General features: G+C 45.2%; 1 protein-coding gene across 2 annotated transcripts in view; it reads left to right on the forward strand.

Moving 5' to 3' along the window:
* The window catches only part of roraa (RAR-related orphan receptor A, paralog a), a 211,474-nt gene extending 203,727 nt beyond the window's left edge, over positions 1-7,747 (forward strand). For both annotated transcript variants that reach the window (XM_029256184.1, XM_029256185.1), the window contains 8 exons: positions 1,462-1,603; positions 2,237-2,632; positions 3,210-3,331; positions 3,429-3,561; positions 5,031-5,138; positions 6,212-6,322; positions 6,940-7,052; positions 7,478-7,747. In XM_029256184.1, coding sequence (XP_029112017.1) covers positions 1,462-1,603; positions 2,237-2,632; positions 3,210-3,331; positions 3,429-3,561; positions 5,031-5,138; positions 6,212-6,322; positions 6,940-7,052; positions 7,478-7,642 — 1,290 coding nt within the window. In that variant the 3' untranslated portion in view covers positions 7,643-7,747. The remainder of the gene's footprint in view (positions 1-1,461; positions 1,604-2,236; positions 2,633-3,209; positions 3,332-3,428; positions 3,562-5,030; positions 5,139-6,211; positions 6,323-6,939; positions 7,053-7,477) is intronic.
* The last annotated feature ends 8,270 nt before the right edge of the window (positions 7,748-16,017 follow it).

The raw sequence follows: 16,017 nt of genomic DNA on the forward strand, positions 1-16,017 counted from the left end.
AGCACCGGCGATCATTGATTTGCGTTCGAGTGCCGTGTGGAAGATGTCCCCGAGCCTCTTGGGAATAAGAGGGGTGGGGGGGAAAAAAAAAAAAAAAACCTTTGTTACATAAACATAGCAAATGTGGACAGCTGGTATTGTAGCGGTAGAGCTTCTGCCTTTGGGCCTAAAGGTTGCACGCTCGAATCCCGCCTCCGCTTGTAGTATCCTTGACTCCCTTGAGCAGGGTACTCGGGTAGGTACCCAGCTGTATAAACCGGTAAACAGTTGTAGGTGGCTTCACGTTGCAAGTCGCTCTCGAGAAAAGCGTCGCCTAAATAGGTAAATGGGCCAGGTTTGACCGGGGCGCGAGCCGAGGATTAGGACGCTTGAGCGCGGCTCAGCGGTCGTGTGCGTTTTGTGCCACGGCGCCAGGCTGAGGTCGCTAAATGAGCGGCGTCCTTGAGCGCCGAAGCGCTCGCTGCGACATATTGCCTTCGCCGAAGACACCTTTTTGTAACGTTTGAAATACTTTGGCGGTACGATAAAGAGAACTTTGCTCCCCGTGTATTTTTATTTCCTCCTCGTTACCGAGCGGGTCGTCGGCATTCCGGGAGCGGCTCGCGCCTCGGCTCGTCCTGCGGGGGGACGCTCTGGGTCGCGCTGCGCTGCGCTGCACTCCGTCTGTGCTCCCCTTTAACTAAAAGGAAAGGCTGCGGAATAAACTGCTGAAATGTGCCTTTAATGATTGCTAATTACTTCAGGCATAGAAGCTCTTTAATGATATGTGCAAGTACACGAGTTTGGTCCATAAATCACAGCATTATGAAAAAGTCCTGCTTGTCACCCAGCACTTGTACCCCAGTTCTGTAATGGCTGCCATTAGAAAGCAACTTGGCAGCTGTCAGCTGTTTTCTTGTAATTAAACAGCCAATGAGCAACTAATTAAGACATATGTGTATTGAGCGGCGGAATGGGGTATGTAAATGATGTGCCGGAATCAATTCATTAAGTGGGAAATCGTCAAACGACGAGGCGTCCGACGTGCACGTGGGCCTCCGGGTTCGCGCGCCTCGGCCGCGTCGATGGACGTCGACGCGCCCGCCTTCGTCCGAACCGGCTTGTGCTGCAAACGGCCCGTAGCCTCCTACTTTCAAAAGCACTGGCACGAGAGAGTGACTTTGACCCCAAGCTCGGTGTTTCCATTCATGCTGCCGGTCGCCTCCCCTTCGGATTCGGAAATGTGATCGTTCTGGGCCTTAGTGCCACGTTCTAGCTCTGTGCTTTCACGGAGCCCGTGACACGTGCAGACAGTGGTTACCAGCGCAGTATCGTGGGCGGGACTCCCGGAGGACAAGTGACGGCAGCAGAAAGAGCGCTGACTCCTTTTGCTTCATTGGGTGACGAGAGCGCGTGGCCGTGGCGGCTTATGACTGCAGCGTGTCCCCTTACATCCATGTTGCTGTTCGCCCGGTGTCTCAGGGCTTCTTCCGGAGGAGTCAGCAGAGCAACGCGGCGTACTCCTGCCCCCGGCAGAAGAACTGCCTGATCGACCGCACCAGCCGCAACCGCTGCCAGCACTGCCGCCTGCAGAAGTGCTTGGCCGTGGGCATGTCGCGAGACGGTAAGGGCCGGGGCAGAGCTCGGTCGGGGCCGCGGGTGCGAGGGCGGCTCCGGGGCACCAAGTAACTCTCATCAAACGAGGGTAATTAGTGTGCCTCGATAGGGTGGGGTGTGCAGGTGAGCAGCATCGGCATGGGGCCGTTCCGCAGGGCCTGAGGGCAGGAGGTGCGCGGAGGGGGGCGCCCCTGGCTGTAATGAGGCCAGCCCTGCTGTGCCTCCTCTCTGCTCCCTCACACAATCAGCACCGGCAAGGTGACCCCAGTGGCCCCTGCACCCCTCCTTCACACACACACACACACACGCACACTGTCCTGCCTCCTAAATGGGACCGGTTGCTGTACACGCTAACTTCCTGTACTTTTTTACCGTATTGCATAGACCTTAGCAGCGCAGTTGCGCCGCCGTTTCGTGTCTGGAACGCAGACGTGATGTACCTTAATGGCTCACGTTCCCATGTAAAGAGATGTTTCGCATATCCAGCCGTGTTCATTGCGGCGGCATATTGCAGTATCTGAGTTTCACAGCCTTCTGATGCGTCAGAAGTGCCTTTAGAAGGAGGTGAGCCCGTGCATTCCCCCTCCCTCCCTCCCTCCCTCCCGCGTGCCGCTCAGCCGCACTTGTTTCCCCCGCCCAGCTGTCAAGTTCGGCCGCATGTCGAAGAAGCAGCGGGACAGCCTGTACGCGGAGGTACAGAAGCACCGGCTGCAGCAGCAGCAGCGGGACCACCAGCAGCAGCCGGGTGAGGCCGAGCCGCTCACGCCCACCTACGGCTTGTCCGCCAGTGGGCTCACCGAGCTGCATGACGACCTCAGCGGCTACATGGACGGCCACACGCCGGACGGCGGCAAGCCAGACTCGGCCATCAACAGCTTCTACCTGGACATCCAGCCGTCGCCGGACCAATCGGGCCTGGACATCAACGGCATCAAGCCCGAGCCCATCTGCGACTTTGCGCCAGGGTCCGGCTTCTTCCCCTACTGCTCGTTCACCAACGGGGAGACCTCTCCCACCGTGTCCATGGCAGAGCTTGGTGAGGAGGGGGACAGAGGGCTGCCAGGGGGAGGGAGTGGAGCGCAACTGTGGGGCAAATGACACAAAGGTGGTTTAAAATAGCAGGAGGTTGGAAACTCATCTCCAGGACTCATTAAAAAAGCCTTTTCGTAATTAGTTTCCATTAATTAGGGCCAATCAAGATCCAGCAGGGCACGAGTCAGGGGAAATCATTTTTTTAGGCTCCCCCGTGCATTGGAACCCTTTTCCTTTTAACGAATGTATTTTAAAAAAAAAAAAAAAAGATTAAATCTTAGCCCTTTTTCCAAGAGAAAATACGACCTTTGTTTCTGTGAGTAATATTGTGCGCTCCCTCCAACAATTCTTAATTCATATCAAAACTTAACTGGGTAGAAGCTGCCCACTTGTGTGAGACTACAGGAGGCAGAGAGTAAAGGTTAACAAGCTGCTTACTCTTTTACCTCTGAGGAGAAATAAGTAAACAGATGAATAAATGGGCACATGGCTAAGAGGTTGGCAGCAGGGCACCGTGGCTGTAGCCTACGTTCTTGTTCTCTCTAACTGCTTGCTGCTTGTTGTTGCCATTGCTCCTGCAGAACATCTGGCACAGAACATCTCCAAGTCCCACATGGAGACGTGTCAGTACTTGAGAGAGGAGCTTCAGCAGATGACCTGGCAGGCCTTCCTGCAGGAGGAGATGGAAAACTACCAGAACAAGGTACCGAACGCCCGTCGCGCCGCGGAAGTCGAACCTGCGCTGTTCCTTTCCTCTTTCGCCCACAGCCAATATTGTTCATTCTGCCTTTCCCCGTCAGCCCCGGGAAGTCATGTGGCAACTGTGTGCGATCAAGATTACCGAGGCTATTCAGTACGTGGTGGAGTTTGCCAAACGCATCGATGGCTTCATGGAGTTGTGCCAGAATGATCAAATAGTACTCCTGAAAGCAGGTACGTTGGCCGGAGCTCATGCCATCGAGCAGCGGTATTGGAGGTGCTGAGGAGAATGATGAACAACGGGGTGGCTGTGGCCACGTGGCCATCTATGGTTTTCGAGACGCTTTTTCGACTTGCTGCCGTTCGATCTCCCTCAGATGGGCATTTCGTAAAGAGCACGAGGAAATCGCATTTTAGTTATTTTCAGACTATACTTAATATTACATTTGCGTTTATTTATTCAGCACACGCTTTTCTCCGAGGTGGCGTACGGTGACTGCAGTGTAGTATTTAGCTTACATCTCTCCCTCTATCCAAGAAGACTTACAAATGCTACACACATGCACGCACGCATACATTGGCTGAAGCCGCTTGTCCCAAGTAGGGTCGTGGCAAGCCAGAGCCTAGCCCGGCAACACAGGGCGGAGGGCTGGAGGGGGAGGGGACACACCCAGGACGGGATGCCAGTCCGTCGCAAGGCACCCCAAGCGGTACTCGAACCCCAGACCTGCCAGAGACCAGGATCCGACCAAACCCGCTGCACCACCGCGCCACCACACCCCCCTCCCTGCAATTATTCACCCCAAAATATACCACAGTAGTGGAACGCACATGCATACATGCACGTTAAGGGCAATTTAGACTCACTAGTTCACCTGAAACACATAACTTTGGACTTTGGGAGCAAACCAGAGCACCCAGAGGAAACATGCACAAACATGAGGGGGACATGCAAACGCCACAGAGATTGAGCAGATATCGAACCCACGTCCAATCTCTTCGTACAGGCACTCTAAGGCAGCAGTGCTTTGCGCTGTGCCAATTATCGGTGTAACAATCACCGATAATTGGTAATAATAGGTGCAACGCTGCACCGGACACACCCTGGTGGAAGTAACAGTGGATGAAAAGGGTAATGCTGTCACAGGACCGGTTTGCCTGCACCAGGCAGTGTCTCCCCAAACCAGAAGACAAATTGCTCTCCGCTGCACAAATAAACAAATGCAAAACTCCCGTGGGTGTTCATGTACTGAGTTTGCATTTTATTTGCATTGCCACTGCCGATATTAATAATTAATTACAGTCAGAGATCCAGAGTCTAATGTGACACTTTAAACCAGGGCCTATTCATAAAGCGTGATAATGGTTTCTGTTACATCCCTTTTATCCTGTAATTCAGCTTTTCAAGGTTATAATACATGCTCCATTCATCACTTCAGTGCATCATAGTATTACCTTTCCTAAACATTTTGTATGGCTGGAAGGAGGTTGGCTTTCAACTTACCTAGATACATTTACTCTTTATTTCTTGTTACCTGGCCATAAAGTGCACTGAACAGATTTTGACTAAAGGTGCAAGCATCTGGAATTATTATTAAAGCTGTGTTTTACGGTTGCTGATTCCTGCACAGTTGCACGGTAAGAAAGAGTAAAAGGCACAATAAATGATGGCACGCGTTGAATTTTTTTTTTTTTTTTCCTAGGTTCTTTGGAGGTTGTGTTTGTGCGAATGTGCCGTGCCTTCGACTCCCAGAACAACACCGTCTACTTTGATGGGAAATATGCAGGGCCTGATGTCTTCAAATCATTAGGTGAGTGTTCCTGTGTGTGTCTTTCTGTGCATGTGCAAGCGTGTTCAAGTGTCGTGTGTGTGTGTGTGTGTGTGTGTGTGTGTGTGTGTGTGTGTGTGTGTGTGTGTGTGTGTGATAATGACACAGCTCCCATGGGTCTTATGTTTCCATATGGTCTGCATTTGACCACTTTCTATGGCTAGTGAGGTAAAAGCACCACATGGGAGGCCTGTGCAACCAGAAGTCCAGGACAGAGCTGCTGCAGTAAATGTGTGCTTATATCATCAAAACTATGAAGTTAACAATAAATCTATCAAGGCATAACACGTAGTTAGTGTTTTCGTGCTTTTTGTTTACTAAACAGCCTTTGCTGCCCGTCCTCTTACGCAACGCCGCGTTCGCCGAGGCGGAAACCCAGCACAGCGAGGCGACCGAAATTAAAAATGTGAACGAAGCAGATGAAAGCACGAGTGTCCGGCCATTATAATCGGGAGCATTGCGTGAATGTGCGTGTGTGTGTTCGTGCGACAAAAAGAGAGAAAGGGAGAGAGAGGAGAACAGAGCTGGATGCTTGCTTGTCTTTGCGAGCGTATGTACCGGACACGTTATGATTTTGCGTTAAATTGCGTAGACGTGGCCCCTCTGTTCGAGGTGTTGCTGTCGTGTCGGCACGGCCCATCTCTGCGGTGCGTCGTGGCTGTGCGTGTTCGATTGTGAGCGCATGGCCCCTCTGTGCGGTACACCTGTTGTGTGTTTGATTGCGTGCGCATGGCTCTTGTATGTTGTGCACTGTTTTGCGTGTTTCATTGTGTGTGTGCGTGGCGCCACTCCCTGGTGCAGCGTGTTTATTTTAGACACCTGTGCAAGAGCTTTGCCTCCGTTTCTGTGTGAGCTTCCAGCTATTGATTTAGGCAGATATGATCTTATTTTGAGCCCGTTTGTACTTCGCGTGGTTGCTGGCTGTACGATGGCACCTTTCTCCGACAGCGTGCGATGAGTTAAAGTGAGCCCTGTAAGCTGACTCCTGGGAGCTCCCACTGCGTGCTGCCGTTGCTGACACCCACCCCCAACTCCCATTTGTGTGCCCCCGCTAGGCTGCGACGACTTGATCAGCTCCGTCTTTGAGTTTGGAAAAAACCTGTGTTCTATGCACCTGTCTGAGGACGAGATCGCCTTGTTCTCTGCGTTCGTGTTGATGTCGGCAGGTAAGCCGTTTCCGTGAGCGCTGCGCCATGGGCAGCGTGCGCCGTGGGGACGTGGGATCTGATCCGCCGTGTTTCTCAACGCCGCCGTAGGGCATGCGCCGCGCTCTGATATTCTCCTTGCTCGTTTATATATTTATTATATTATGTTAAACGTGCCATTGGAAGCAGGAAGCATAGTGGTTAGGGGTTTTTAACCTCATGATTACCTCTGTTAAGTCCCAGTGACCCAGCTGTTGAAGGGATTAATACGAAATGCGCAAGGAGGACATATCTAAAGAGTATAAATGGTCAAGCTAATTTTTTAAAGCCTGCTGTTTGGGCCAGCGAGCATCGAGGTGGTTACAGGTGTTGTTTTCAGGAACAGGACGTTGGTTCGAATCCTTTCGTAACACCCTTGATAAAAGGTACTTACCCTGATTTGACACAGTAACAAATACCCAGCTATATGAATGGGAAAGTCATTGTGAATAGTGTAGCTCGCAAATCAACCAGTATAAGTTAATTTTTGAAGAATGCGGCAGCTAAGTGGATCGGTGCTCATCACTGCTCTTTCACCACACGCTTGGCAGCACCGGCACTGTTTATGTACCGTACCGTTTCTCTCCACCTGCCTGTAGATCGGTCCTGGCTTCAGGAGAAGGTGAAGGTGGAGAAACTGCAGCAGAAGATCCAGCTGGCCCTTCAGCACGTCCTGCAGAAGAACCACAGGGAGGACGGGATACTAACAAAGGTAACAAGTTCTCCCGCAGGCGTCTCTGTCCAGCCGAGTGAGATCCCCATTTCGTCGGGGGCATCAAGCTGCCTTTGGGGAAAAATGTAAGAAGGTTGCACTTAATGAAGTCTGCCGCTTTCCTTTCAGTGGGTGAATGTATAAACGACAAGACTGTGCACCCTGGGCCACCGCATGCATTTTTTTTCTCTATGGGGTCATTAAAGAATGTGTATTGTAAAGTTTAAAAATGTTTTGGATTGCAAAAGAATTTGAAAGGCGGCGTTAATCTTGCTGGAATTCTAAACCGGAGTCCTTATTGCATCACCTCTGCCGAAGCCACCATTACTTTGTGCGCAAGCGACCATGGGAGCGCTTTGAATGCAAGCCTGGCTCTTCCAGCGCGGCTGAATCAGAATAACACCCCGCTTGTCGTCTCTTCGCAGTTGATATGCAAAGTGTCGACACTGCGAGCACTGTGCAGCAGGCATACAGAGAAGCTGACGGCCTTCAAAGCAATATACCCAGACATTGTGCGCACCCACTTCCCCCCGCTGTACAAGGAGCTGTTCGGCTCGGACTTCGAGCAGTCGATGCCCGTGGACGGCTAGTGACCACCGCGGCGGCGAGAGCCCTGTCCGCATCGCTGGGAGGAGCGGAGCGGAGCACATCTGAGACACTTTACCGGTGCCCGGCGTGAGCCAGGACAGCCAGCACGCTGCACAATTGGGGGGGGGGTGGGCGGGCGGTAAGGGGCGGGCGGGACTTTATGCTACTCTTCGGTTTGTTCGGTTGATTTTTGTTTTTTTTTTTCCCTTTTTCTTTTTTGTGCTTTTCTGAACGCGGACGGGATTCTTAGCCCAGGGGGCAGGAGAGAAGACAGACATGGAGATTTCAGCCTTTTCTTTCAGATGAACTTGGCCTTCCCATGCTTGTGTGTTCAGGGTGTCCCCATGGCCTGTACTTCTCACAAATCCTTTTCAAATTGGCGCTAATTGTTATGACTTGTTTTACAGGGGGGGGAAAAAAAAAAAAAAAACACGAAAAAAAGTGAATTAACGTCCTTTAAATTACTTTCGGCGCATCAGCTAATTTAAATGTCCTAGCTTTAATTTGAGTTTTAAACTCAGTTGTACTTTTCTGTAGAGCTCTATTTGACTTTTAAATGTGTACCATTCCCTCTGAGAAAATGGTACACAATAAATGCAATTAAAAAGTTTTAGACCTGAAAGGATAGCACTTACTAAGCCCAGTAGATCAGTGTCAAGCTGTTTGCATGTCCTGGTCAAGTTCACTCCTTTGTTCTTTTGTCTTGTATTTTACTGCTGTGTTTTTATATATATGGAATGCAGTGTTCAGGATGCAAGCTCACAGTGACACAGGGAGCGGAACGGGTTCTGGGGCAAAGAGGGAGTCTAAACAGCAATGGTGACATGAACCGCACCTTCCTACGGACAATCGTCGCAATGAAATGTAGAATTCTGGTAATTCTAGTTTAAACACAAAGACTTTAGCTGTCAAAGACTCCATCCATCCTCCAATGTTGTGTAGTGAAGTCATCTAAGGCCACTTGCTACTATAAATCCCTCACTGGAGAGGTATCCCAGTAAAACTGAGGGTACTGACACAATAAGAAGGGTCCATTTCACCTGTTTTTAATGTACTACAGGGTATACGGTCATAAGTACTTATTATACAGAAACAAATGTTTTTAGATTCTATTTTAAATAACTTGTATGATAGTAGTAGCTAGACTATTCTTTATCGTCGAATTGATAAGGCACTTTTTTGCACCTTTTCTTTTATTTAAGACTTGTGTATTACCTAGTGATGTGTTGCATGTGCACAGAAAATACACGTTTTACCACGGTCCTGGAGGCTAGTCCCGACAGACAGAGACGCTGCTGATTCCTCGAGTTTTGCCGTCTGGGTTGTCGGGACGGACGGAAAGTTGTCGGAAGCCGAAACGTCGCTTTTCATCCTTTGCTCCGAGTCAGTAGCTTAGGGCCCTGGATGCTCTCCTCCAGCTGTTCCTCACTGGGGACATCTCTCTAGCAGCACAGAAGCCTCCAGGCAGGAAGAAGCTTCTGAGGAAGGAGAATCCCTGAGGCCAGTCACAGCGTCCCTTACGTTAGACCCACCAACTAGCATTAGACACGGTAAAATGCCTGCCTTTCTGACGGATTCTTGCTAAATTGGATATTATTCTTAGGTTTCATTTACGGGCATGGTCCCCAGTCCCCTCCCCCAGCCCACCTTTCTTCAGTTAGGGTTTTAAAAGGTGCCCCATGTCAGTTAGACTGATTTATAGCACAGTGAGCCCATATTATAGCATGAAGAACAGCCAGAGAGCATCACTTCAGAGTGATATGTATGATGTTACCGCACGTCCCGCACCGTTTGCCGAGATTGAAATACGGGGCACCTTTCACCTGTGACCATGCCTGTCTTTTTCATTCATCTGTGGTATAAAATAAAGCCTTTCTGGAAGCCCAGCTCAGTTTGACTTTTAAAAAAAGCCTGAGGATTAATTAGCCTTTGCTCAGTGGGTTTAGAGAAACATGACTCATATAAACAAGTCAATGACCTCATCATTAAGTCATTACTTTTAATTCCGGTTTAGAACTTCGCCACTGCCTTGTAATGTTCGTTCTCCCCAAAATTTTGTTTTCTTTAACGGTCACTGTTGCCTGCAGACAGTCAGACAATGTACACTCTCCACTGGCTTGGTTTTTCTAATCGGGCTAAAGTCATGAAATGGATCTGCTCAATGAGTTCCGCACAAAATGCTGAGTATAAGGAGGTGTGGTTTTTTGCAGAATGCTGTGAATCCGTTGCTGCCCAACTGTACCACCTAACGGCCAGAGAGGATCATGGCACTCCCTCATTCATTGCCACCTTTCCATTAAAAAAAAAAAAAACAAAGTCAAAGGACAGGAGTAGTGAACTGAGCCGATGGCATGTCTTTAGGACGAAAGCAGGCACGTGGTTATAGTCATGGTCCAGTCCCCATCCATGGTCACCATCCCGCTGGTCTGCTATCCCACCCTCTACTCGTCTGTCGGTCTGTATGCATATGAGTGTCTGTGGAGGTGTGTATTTGTCAGAGACTGTTCTGTAGTCAAGAGTCTGTCAGCAGTAAGACTCACCATTGGACTGTTGATATGAGAGGACAGGAATACAATATTCAAAGCCTTGTCTGGTAACAAATAAAATGTTTGTGAACTTTAATAAAAGTAAAGAAAGAGGAAAAAAAGAAAAAGAAAGCACTTCTAATACTCCTGCAATAATTGTAATTGGTTTAATTTGTGTAACAAAAGAGAAGATAGAATTACAATGCACGACAATGCTATTATTATTTTCTTCCGCTTTATTGTTGTTCTTTCTTGCTACTGTTGTGTCAGACCTCGTCATTTGTCCCTGAAGGTGCCATAGTACAAGTTCAGACTAGGTTTTCACTGTGTCAAATGGGCATGACTTTGTGGTGTTGTAGTATTATGACATTCCAGGAACTAGGTTTGTAGCATTTAGTTAGGGACTACTGGCTTCTACTTGTAGTCACGGAGGGGGTTCGAGTTAGGAAGCCAGTGTCATAGCAGACCTTCCTTTTTTCTTTTTTTTTTTTTTATTTTCATTATTTTTGCACGTTTTTCATTCCTTTGTAGTGCAATATGTACATGACTTACCTGTTATGTACTGTTATCCCTCAGGGAATAATGAACAGTTTATTCACGCTTTCAGTTGAAAATAATTGTGTTTAATTGTTTTGATTTGGTTCTGTGGTTTTGTTTTTTTTTTTTTTTTTTTTTTTTAAATAATTTTTTTTCTTACGGATAGAAATACGAGTTAAACGTCCAGTAGAGTCCATTTACAGCAGCCGGTAAGAGGAACACTTTTAAGCTCTTGTGACTCCACATTCTAACATTAGGTAGCCATAATGTATAAATGAATTTGTGCTCACTTCATAAACGTTAGATTTCATTGTGCCCCAGTCATGTCTTTTGTATACTCTCTGAAAAGCCAAGAACAAAAAAAAGAACCCCTCTGTTGACACAAACCTCCATTTTTAATGTTCCACTGAGGTTGTAATGATTTGTGTAATCCGTGTCGATGATAGCGTTTTATCTGCAACACTTTCTGTGACTTTGAATAATAAATTCATCCTCCTCTAAATTTACATTATAGAATATTTTATGTAACGTTTTGTTCTCCACTAAGAATAGAAGCAATACTTTAGTATGTGCAGTGTGTACACATCTGTGTTTAAGTGTTTTTCAAAGGCCATCCAAACACAATGTATGTGTGTGACTACCACTGTCTGCGGAATTCAAAAACAAGAGACAAATGATCAAACTGTGAATGACAATCCACGTGAATATGAACCTCCGGCCTCTTTGTTCCACTATGCGTATTGGACTTTGAAATGAATGCTCAGGGAGAATAACATTCACAAGTATTACGGCAGAGAGGCGATGGGTTTTTCCTGTTAAGCGTGCATGGATTTACAGTGCGATTTGCTATTTTACAGACCCTACGACTCTGTTGATTTGCAAATATATTCATCTGAATATAGTCTGAAAGATGTTCTCTTAAAGCAAGATGCATCTGGAAACTTCCGCGAACGCTTTGAAATGCTGAAAATCTTTTCTTTCGTTTCTCACACTGTATTGCAGAAAGAGCGTGTTAGTATGGAGAATTTTTATTATTCGTCTCTTTGTTTGAATCTTCCATGTTAAAAAATTATATATACACAAATAGAAATTTAGTGCTGCTTTCGTTGTTTGCAGCTCAAAGCCACTTTGGTCTGGAAAATCAGTGTGGAGTTATCTTCATAATTCTCTCTTTTCTGCCCTCCTTGAATTCCGTGTGATATGCATATCAAAAACGATATTACACGGTGGTGACAATGTCACGATCAGATTTTGACAGAATCCTGTATATCCTTTCTAATTTTAACATAAAACAAGTATATATCAGAAGTGGAGGCATATAAGGAACTTTCTGCTACCTGTGTGAGTGTCAGTTATGTTTGAAAAGAGTCATTTAAAGGGTGCGCTTAACAAAGCGGGGTCGAATTTCCCGGGTCAGCCCGAGAGAGCTTCAGACTGAGTCGAAGAATTGCAGTTTGACCGAAGCAGAGAAAAAGTGTCGCAGTGTGCCAAATTTTCTGCCACCTCAAAATGTATGAAAGGAATACGCTACGCCCAACGACGGCACATGCGTTGTGCATCATTAATACGGGTTTTAGAGCAGTCACTGCAGTCACTGTGGTGAAACACTCTTCTCACGTGGTTTCAGTCAGCTGGTGCTAAACATCTCCATCGGGGAATGAATGTTAAACACGTCCTCAGAACTGCAAATCAAGTTTCCCCACCGTCGTACAAACGTGGTATTTGTCATTTTCGCCCGTTGTGACTCTCTGTCAGATGTAGTACGAGCAATACGATTCAGACACGAAACTGGTGAAGGAAAGCCGTCGCAGATGCATACGCGCCCTTGCGATTGTCGTGCAGTTCGGTGTACCCGCCGTGGCTACACTGAGGCCGTTGGCTCCAGAAGAGCTTCATCTGGGATGCAGTGACTCGCGGCCCATTTTCAGCGACGCCGTCCTCAAATATCGTGATTTGTCTGTTGAAACAGCTGGTTTCTAACCGCCACAGAGCTCGAGTTGTGCTGTGTGTTGCAATGTAAGGGACGTCGCTGTGTGGACGTAGCTGTCTGCTGGGCTGTTCTTAGGTTTGAAATAGTGTCAATCTTATTATATGAAGCATTAGAATTCCTCATGGATGCAGGCAGCTGTCTCAGCCCCACACCCGTGCGTTTTAACCGTGGTGAATAATGTCCTTTAGGTCGAACACCCGTGATCGACGGCCTCCTGTCTGTGCTTGTTCATGTCAAAACTGTGTTAGAGCAATATAGTTAAAAAAGAGGAGTTGACTAACCACTGGTCTTATGATATCTGTGTGTGTGTGTGTGTGTGTGTGTGTGTGTGTGTGTGTGTGCGCGTGCGCTTGGCACCATTAATATAGGACAAAACCCAGACAAGGCTTTAAAGAGGTTACAGTGTCAGGGTCAGGTGGTGAGTTTGTGCTCTTTTACCTTCGTTGTCTCGCCTTGTATGAAATATTTGTATCAGTCCGTTTCATTGAACCTTTTTAACAATATTCCCATTTTCCAAAGTACTGCAGGCATAGTAAATAATTAAAAAATTGAAAACAATAAAAAAAGAATTTCTAGCCATAACTGAATGTCAAGCAATAATATAAATGTTGTATTATTCTTAATTTTTTTGCAAAGGTTTTAGACATTTGCATGTAAATACAACCTATTATTTATCACTTTTGTTTCGGGTGGTGTCATTTTTTTCATGTGTATATTTGACTTGATGGGTTCAGTTCCTTTGTAGAGAACGAAGAACTTCAGCTGGCCTATACATCTTTATCTCTCTTTCTCTCTCTGTCTCTGTTTCTCTCTCTCTCTCTCTCTCTCTCTCTCTTTCTCCTCTCTGCTTTTATTTCACAATATTTAATGTTATTATTGATCACATGTATAGAGTTAACTAAAAGTTCTGTCTGTATAGGTAAGAAGAACATACTGCTATAAACGCCTACTCAGTGCAAATATTTATCTGTTTATTAAATACATCATGTTGTACAATATCTGTTTTAGTATACTACTCTCTTCTAGACTTAGTTTGATAGAGGTAGGGTGTGCTAAAATTTATTTTGTGTTATTCTGACGTGTGGTGCTAGGTAAGTTAATTTTGTGAACAAAACCTTAATTCTTAGACTAGGCCACCCTATTTGTCCTATTAATTTCGCAGAGTATTGATGCATTATTAATATTAGGACTAAAGAAATAATAATAACGATAATAATAAAACGATTACGATACCCAGCAAGTACCTGTATCAGCGTGCTAGTCTTGGGACGAGGCTTTTTTTCCTCACACTTTAAGGTTATTAGCAAAAACAGTATCGGTTTAATTAAAGCTAGACGCAGGTGTGTTTCCCGCTACAAAAAATGCATTGATTTAATTTTGGCTGAAAAGCAGTATTATCTGTGTTTGTTTGTTTTTTTTTTTGTTCGTTTGTTTGTTTATTTGTTTGTTTTTCTTAATAATTTGATTTTTTTTTTTCTTTTTTCTTTTTTTTTTGTCTGTCATGGCAGTTCTGATTGTGAAAAAAGCTGGTCGAAGCTGTGGTGTTAGACCAGTGGACAAGCTAGTCCTCTAAGGGAGCATCGACACTGTACTTCCTTGTTTGAGGATCCACTGGAGTCCCTGCTAATCTGGATCATTAGTTTTCTCTCAGCAAACAAATCCAAACGATGGCTTCTTAATTGAAGGAGGATGTATTTATGTGGAGATGACCCAGCTTCATGTACCCTTGTTTTCACAAGCAGGCTATGTTAGCATGAAGGTAGCCTACAGTATAGAAGTTCATTCGCTTTTACAAGCGCCCACCACAGACACTGTTATTGTTGTTTTACAAAGATGCACAAGAAGAATTCACTTTCAGACGTAATGAGTTTTTAAACTTTCATATTCTTTTTGTAGCCAATATCAGCCAGAATATGCTCGCAATAATACGTGATAAATTACGCCAAGGGATTCTTGGCGTTAAAGGATGCACAAGTTATATTTAACGGTTCCTGTTGTTTTTATTTTTCAAATTGTATTGTGAATGACAATGTATTTGCACATTGAAAATTCTATCTATCTTGTGTTTCAAACTATTTTCATATGTCTTTAATAGTAACTGATAATTTTCATGTTTGTATATCTGCTAAGACCTCTGAATCAGTATACGGTATCTTCTTTCTTACAATATGCTCCATAATTAAGTTGGTAACAAATACTATAAATGCAGCGTACCACATTCACGTTTCCCTTGTATCGGTCAATATGAACAGGACAGGTGAGAACCATTCAGTGTACTCTGAAGAAGACCACAGTGACATCAGGATAGCAAGCTTCTTAGGAGTACATTCTGGTTGACATTAGCTAGGAAAAGGAGAGTTCTGGGTGTCTGAAGCAAGAAAACAGTGCTTGTCGGTGTTTTTGTTACAAGCAGGAGTGAATTTAGATATTTGATGTAATACAGAAAATTGACTACAGCATTGTATTTCAAGCATTCAGGTGTGTTTGTATATACTTTGGAAAGGCATACAACACATTTGGATCTCTTCTACATTGTTTTTGTTAACTGTAAGATCAAAAGGATATTTTCCATGCTTAAAGCAGAATAAAATATGTAAATGCAGATGCAGGATTGTGGTTCCCACAAATGTATATGTTTGCTACTGATCTTAAAATGGGGACAAATTATCATGAAACTTTTTATCCAGCTCATTTGAATTCTCTCTAGGAGTATTTCTCTTCACAATGGTAGTTTTGCTCCTTCTTGTCTAATTCTTAAATATAAAAATAAGTATTTTGATTCATTTTGTAAATACAGCTGTAAAGAAAATAAGAAATTTAATGTTGTCTTTTAAATACTTTTCATTCTAATATGAATGTTGTTATATTGTACTTAGAAGCTGTACCTTTAATATTACCTTTATTAAAAGTGCATTGGACACATCGATTTTAGATGTGCTTTATGTGCTGTTACCCCATAATAAAATTACAGCTTGTAATGGGCTCTTACTTTCTGCTTTTTTTGTTGTCCTCTGTCTCTATCTTTAACTGTGTATGTTTTGCTCTTAAGGAATAATGAGGTCTGCTCTTTATACTGTGTATCTTGTTCTTATATCTTGCAAACAACTTATTATACTAAAATGAAACAACAGTCAAAGAAGCAGATGCAGAAATAACATGTATACACCTTATTGCTACTAAAATTTGTAAGCCTCCCAGTGCTCTATAATACATGCTATTGTGAGCTAAAATGCATCTGTGCTGGCATGCATTATGCTGTGTGATGATATACTATGATAGATGTCATGATATAATTTTATAATCGGGAATGATAAATAGGATGTTC

The sequence above is a fragment of the Scleropages formosus genome, chromosome 11 (assembly GCF_900964775.1).
Source record: "Scleropages formosus chromosome 11, fSclFor1.1, whole genome shotgun sequence".
Lineage (NCBI taxonomy): Eukaryota > Metazoa > Chordata > Actinopteri > Osteoglossiformes > Osteoglossidae > Scleropages > Scleropages formosus.